At 35.4% G+C, this 7,171-nt stretch overlaps 1 protein-coding gene across 1 annotated transcript in view; it reads left to right on the top strand.

Annotated features, from left to right (window-relative positions):
- The first annotated feature begins 1,425 nt into the window (after positions 1-1,425).
- Positions 1,426-7,171, top strand: part of LOC117117135 (angiopoietin-2-like) — an 8,238-nt gene continuing 2,492 nt past the window's right edge. Inside the window, exons 1-4 of the mRNA XM_033261341.1 lie at positions 1,426-1,560; positions 2,412-2,788; positions 3,493-3,754; positions 6,798-6,803. Coding sequence (XP_033117232.1) covers positions 1,500-1,560; positions 2,412-2,788; positions 3,493-3,754; positions 6,798-6,803 — 706 coding nt within the window. The 5' untranslated portion in view covers positions 1,426-1,499. The remainder of the gene's footprint in view (positions 1,561-2,411; positions 2,789-3,492; positions 3,755-6,797; positions 6,804-7,171) is intronic.

Raw genomic sequence — 7,171 nt, 5'->3', positions numbered from 1 at the left:
TATTTCATTAGTTTTGTTAAGATTACATTTGTATTAGTTAAGATGTTTGAAGCACCACCTGCTGAGTGCACCGATATAATGGTGTATGTCAATAAATTATTATTATTACTATTTCTGATAGGCTTCGCGTGTACATGGAAAAGTCATTTTATTTATTTATTTTCTTTGTGAACTTACGCCTTTAGATCGGCGGCACTCAAGGGTGGTGCGTTCAACTTAAATACAATATAATGAATCACTTAATTACAGTACAATAAATACCAATAAAAATTATTGACACAAGCTTAAAAATAATTAAAATGAAACTGAGAAATAGGGAAGTGAACTTAAAATTAAAACAATAAAACAGTACAATAATATATATAGGCCTATATAAAAACAAACAAACAAACAAACAAACAAAACATTTGTGTACACATAGGCCTACTCAAATATATCCCTCCCTACTCAATCAATTAATCCTTTTTTTTTTCAAATTTGACCCACAAAGACCAGAATAAAACAAACAATTTCATACAAAAAAGATTAATCAAAAATGCATAGATGCAGTGAAACAAGGTAAACAATTCAAAAAAGAAGCAACATAATAAATTCGTATTAAACTAAGAAAGACTTTATTAGGTTATACCCCCACATACCCACCCCTCCTAACTCCATTTAATATATTAATTACAGTTTCATGCATAACGGTCATTTTGTCTTCGTGGATTTACTCGTTATCTTCATGATAAATAAAAAACCTCAAGATATATAGGCCGTATAATTTTGAAAACTGACTACACATTATTTAAATAGTGACATTACATAATTATTATTAACCTGTATGTAAAATTACTTTATTTACTTTACTGTAACAACACTAAATAAAAGATAAACTATGTAAATATATAACGTTAAGACACACATCTATTATATAGGTCCATGCTAATACTAATATATTTCTGATAGGATTCACGTACATGGAAAAGTCATTATAACTTGTTAATTTTGTATCCGTGGATTTACTCGTTATCTTCATGAGATTTGGTTTTCTATATCATGAACAATACAATACATTATTTCTTAATGAATTTAGCAATAGTACACTCTTATCAATCAATATAATCTATGCTCTAATCTTAAGTTGCCGTTTGAAATAGTTCAGCCTTTTTATAAACAAATCACGTTTATAGTTATTCAATTTTAAAAATGTATTTCTCGTGTGTGCATTGTTTATAATCGTTTTTTTTTATTTTGACTTAATTTTGTTCCATTAAATATGCTTTTTGTAACTTGATTGTATTTCATTTATTTCCATGCAAAGCATTGAACACAAATAACAACTTCATATTTTATTTCAGTTGCGTACCGGTGGTATAATAAAGACAATAATGAATTAATAATAATGCTTTACATGAACAGTCCATAAAATGCAACTCCTTCAGTTTTATACAAAAAGACAGTTGGAGAGTACCACAGTGAACGAGTGTATTATCGGATCTTTACACTAACAAGCAAATATGTTCAGACATTTGAAGTTGTTCTTGATTTTCTTGCTCCTGACTTTCTCTGCATCTGGTGGTATGTAGGCCTGATTTCACTTCATTGCTTTTCAGTAATAGTATAGGCCTAGGTATATAATGCGCTAAACCTCGAAGGTAGAAAAGAAGTTTGGTCGCTTACAAATTCGGGGATATACGTAAGCTATGACAACACTAAAGAAAGGGCGGGAGAGGCTGTTTTGATTTATTTTATCATTATTATTGTACTATAACTCTGTAATTATGTTTGTTTATTTTAATCATTTTTTTATATAATTTTAAGATCGTATTACATTTTGTTCATTTTATATATATCTTAATGACGCACTACCTTTCTAGGTGTGTGCCACTGATCTGAAAGTGAGTGCCAATAAATACTTAAATACTGAAAATTCTGTCATGATCTAAACAACCAAAAATAATTAAAAACTAACCGTAAAATACAGTAGTGTTCGTACCGCAAGTCTCAAACTACCTGGTGGTATTAGACCTGATTTCACATCATTGATATTCATAGTGTTCGTATCAGTTAGTCTCAAAAACCATCCTCATTTCCTTTATTGACCTTAGTAATTATTTCTTTCAGTTCAGTTTGCAAATGAAGTTTTTTTTTTTCAGCCAACAGTAAGTACTTGCTGGTAATTTCACTGTTCCCTGCTGATACTTAATTGGTAGTTAACCACTATGTACGAATCTACATGTCTCATTTTAAATTTCGAAAATGGATTAGTCTTAAGAAATATTTTATAATTAAAAAAACAAAACTTTTGTGTTGGGTCTTTACAAAATTCCAGCCCAGAACCCAGAAAGATCAGCCTCCCTGAGGCTAAAATCTTGGAAATTGTTCGGTCAATAATATTTATTATCATTTTGGTATTTTCGTTATTACAGTTGAATCAGTAATCCACGCCCTGTCGATGTCCAGAGCTAATGGACATCTGCTGTCGAGTCATTCTCTACATCATTCATCAGTGAGGGGTTTGACAGATTGTGTAGAACTGTGTTTGCGTCACTTTGAAGAATGTTCCTCTATAGCTTACGATAGAGACAGACAAATGTGTGACGTATTTGCCAGTAAATCTCAATATCAACTAGTTACACTGATGTTCCCAACGAATGTACTGCTGTACACGATGCGGTATCGCGACTGTACTGACGTCAAGCAAGGAATGAGTGGTCAAAGTGGTGTTTATAAAATTATGCCATGCCCATCATGCGACGCGTTTCTTGCTTATTGTGACATGGACACTGATGGTAAAGCGTGGACAGTAAGTTTCAAATGCAGTTTGCCCTCTAATTCGATACCACTTAAAGTAGGCTACTGTACCAACTAACAAACTTTAATCCTTTTACATAAAGTTAACCTAATTTGAGACCGAGACCGCACGACGTTTTCAGGTCCAAAAAGTTGTCACAAATTGGATGGCACACTGTTTGTTATTATTAATTTAAATTTTGCTAAAATCACGTAGGCCTATAGTCATTTTGTAAATACCTATTAGTATCCTAGACCTTCTGTTCAAGTGATGGCCAAAATCGATGCCTGCACTGATGTTTCTTCATGGGTATTGCGTCTTTAAATTGTTTAATACCAAATACATATTATTTGTCATTTGTATACTTTACTGTGTTAGTAGGCCTATGACCAATGGTGGCGCTATACGGGGAGAAAGGAAGGCGAAGAATTTTCCCCAGCAAATTCCCTCCCACCCAATAATATTCATAGATTTAGAGAAGTTGAAGCAAGGCATTTGCTTATCCGGGGTAGTGCGCTTATCACGATCAATACCAGCAATCGTGTTAATTTTCTCTTATCTTATCCTAAATTGTATCTCCGGTCTGCTATGGAAAAACATATTTCCTCCTAAGACTTTACCTTGCCCCTGCACTTTCCCCCTCCCCATAATTCAGACGCTGACGCTGCCACTGCCTGTGGCCTATAATTGAAATAATAAAAATTACAATCTTATAGGTATTTCAGCGTCGACAAGATGGCTCTGTAGATTTCAACCAAAACTGGCAAAATTATGCGTCTGGATTTGGCAAGTTAAGCGGCGAGTTTTGGCTCGGAAACAAGAAAATCCACAAGTCAGCAAAGTATGAATTTCGGATAGATATGGTAGCTACAGATGACAGCGCTTATCACGTCACCTACGAGTCAATTGAGATTGGAAGTGAAGCTGAAAACTTCAGATTGAACATAGGAGAGTACATTGACGATAGGTCAACAGCCGGTAAAGACCATATTGTTAACTATTACTTAGATTATATTCAATATAATTCAACAAACATAACAAAACCTTATAAATAAAATAATTCATTTTAAGTAGGTTCATCCACGTTTAGCAGTGAAATGACAGTCAGAGGCGGATCCAGAATATTTCAAGCGGGGGTGGGGGCACCAAATTATCAGAATAGCTGAGTGGGGAGCACTATCAGCACTGAGCATAACAAAGGTGTCGGAGGTCCTATAGTAACATTTTGTATTCTATTTGTCTTATTTCGATACGAAGCGAAATAATTGTTGACAGGATTTGTTTGTTTAGTAAAGATAGACACCCAGATGGCGTGACCACAGACCCTATATGTATAGGGTCTGTGGCGTGACCTTTGCGCTTCACCCATCAGCTCCCGATTTCAAGACTCCTACGCCACTGTACATATTTGAACATGAAAGAAAACTATAAGGTTATTTTGTTTAATGAATATGTTTTGAATGAAGATATAGTTTCATTAGGGCATGAAAAAAATAAAAACATTCTTAACGTAACTAGTCAATCGCCTTGTTATGTTTTACAGCCGAAGGACTTGACTACAGACCCGATTATCATATCGATTAAACGTACAACAATGGCATGTGCTTCTCTACAGTTGACCGAGATAACGATAATTATTACACGTCCTGCAGTGTTGTGTTTAAGTGTGGCTGGTGGTTCAACGCATGTTACTTTTCTAATCTTAATGGTCTATATGAATCGGGAATTATCTGGGACTATTTCAGAAGCCCCTATTATTTACGATTCTCGGAAATGAAAATGCGAAGAGTTGTCTGAGGACAAAAAGCTATTAGGCTATGCCTTGCCTTTTGTAATATTTGTATTTATATGCTATTATTTGTATGCTTTTGAATCACAAGTTGTGAGCTGTTGCTAGATTACGCTAGGCCTTCTATGAATAGAGAAAAGTACTATAGATGTGTTAACCATTTGCCCACAAGGACAGAATAAGGCGGCACAGAAACTTTGATTACGTTAATGATATTTCAATTTGCTCAAAACTTTTTCACTTCGCTTTGTTTGGCGACGACAAAACAAAATCGTTTCACAATCTTAAACTTTAAGTTAATAATGAAAGTTTTCAATAAATTATCTTTAAATATCGCCTAAAACGAATTATATTGTATTCAATCCTGGGGCAGCATGCAGGGGCGGGGTGCAGACAGTGCGACGCACACCCCTAAATTTTATTACAAAAATTAATTGTTGTATTGTTTTGTTGATATGAATTACCGGTAAGATTGTTAAGGTATGAGAGTACAATTTCTGGGCACCTAGACAGTGGCGTAACTACCGCAACAGGCCCGTATGCACCAATCGCACCCCCCCCCCCAACAAAAAAAAAATTACGAATTATATAACGAATAACTAATTATTACTAATTCTGGGGAAAAGGTATTGAAACTAGAGGAATTTGTTTTATTAAATGCAGTGACCAGGGGTGGAGCCAGGATTTGCCCGACGCGGGAGGGGTAGGGGCGACGTTCCCAACGGGGGGCCGATTCCACCCGACAGGGGGTCAGATGTCCCCCACGAAAGCAAAGTTGGCGTGGTCGAGCTTCGATTGAAAGGTTTCGAAAGTGGTCCAGGAGGCGAAGCCCCAAAAAAATTACACATTTGAGGGGTTTCAAAGGGTTATTTAATCGATTTTAGAGTCATAGGCCTATATTTTTTCCCTCCCCGACGAGTTGTGCTTTATCTCCCGACGGGGAGGTAAGCAGCTCTCCCCTACCCGCCGTCTCCCTCGCTGACGCCACCCTGGCAGTGACTAAAATTGTAGTTGTCAGCATCAAACACGCACGCAGTCAGGGAAGTACAGCAACGTGAATACTTAATTCACTGACGTGTAATAATTGATCCTATTCATTTTTTGTTTGTTTAAAGTAATGAAATGTTTGTGTACATATTTCGGGTGCTCAAATTAAACATACATTGAAACTCAAATTGTACGTGGCTTTAACACTTTTGTTTGTGTACCCGTTATTGTCAACAAACACTCCTTGAACTTGTTTTAACTACAGGCTCAGATCGTAGGAGCCCCCGCACCCCTACCCCCTCCCTCCCTTCACTGGTCATTCACGCATTTCAAATCTCTCAGATTGGTATAATAGCAATGGAAAAATTTGCAGGGCAGCAAGTAGAACTCTATTAGGCCAACAAAAGCATAAACCTATGATATTCCTGTCGTAAAACAAAATATATAAAAGCTCATTTTTGATCCCAAATGTGAATAAACACTAAAGTACTGTAGTTCAAAATAAATACAGTGTATTCTTTTCCTGCCTTATGCCTTGTTTACATGCCAGGGCTAATGTGCCCTCGTACTCATATGGTCGTCGTGCTTTTTCACTAGGCTACGAATTCGAACAAAATGGTCAGTTCAATAATTAACTACAAAGTTCATTACTGTGCATGCTTATGATTATGAGCAAAAATTGATGATTCTCACTATTGGACGGATTGCATAAAACTTTTTGTGCCAGTGGATTGTGACAATTAAAACGGACACTGGTATCTACAGAGGGGAAAATGAGCAATAAACACTAGAAACGTGATCACGCTCTTATTATTATTATTCTTAAACTTCGACAAAAAATTAGATTAATGAGATAAAACGCGCTTAATGCGATAAAATTTTGAATCTAGCAAGCACTAGAAAGCAAATATGTTCAGACTTTGGAAGTTGTTCATGATTTTCTTACCCCTGAGCCCGCTGCTGACTTTCTCTGTATCTGGTGGTACTGTATGTAGGCTTGATTTCATTGATTTTCAGTAATTTCAATAATTGAAAACTAACCGTAAAATACAGTACCGGTAGTGTTTGTACCGCAAGTCCCAAACTACCTGGTGGTAGTAGGCCTGATGTTCACATCATTGATATTCATATAGTGTTCGTGATCGTCAATCAAACCATCCTCATTTTCTTTATTTTCCTTAGTAATTTTTTTCTTCAGTTTTTTTAAAATGGTCAATTTGTAATTGAATTATTTCTTTTTTACAGCCAACAGTAAGTACTTGCTGATAGTTATTTAGTAGTTAACCATTATTATTATTATTATTATTATTATTATTATTATTATTATTATTATTATTATTATTATTATTATTAGTAATATCATTCTCTTAATTGTGCATAAGTAAAATTTTCTTTGTTAAAATTACTATTATTAACATGATTTTCACATTCATCTAAAAGATTATGAAACGATTTTTATCAACAAAAGGTTGAAAAAAAATTACCGTGATGAATCTCCTGAATAAATTCAGGGTCGGCGTTTACTTCTTTGCCGGAATCCTATTGCTGTCGACATATGTTATGACAGGGACGTATCCAGGTGGGAGCCGTGGAAGCTGGGGCTTCCCCCCTTTGTACAC

Source organism: Anneissia japonica, unplaced genomic scaffold (assembly GCF_011630105.1).
Source record: "Anneissia japonica isolate Jap-2015-1 unplaced genomic scaffold, ASM1163010v1 scaffold287835_len3118868_cov185, whole genome shotgun sequence".
NCBI classification, from domain to species: Eukaryota; Metazoa; Echinodermata; class Crinoidea; order Comatulida; family Comatulidae; genus Anneissia; species Anneissia japonica.
The sequence above is the reverse complement of the archived record's forward strand: the minus strand, read 5'-3'. Positions and strand labels throughout refer to the sequence as shown.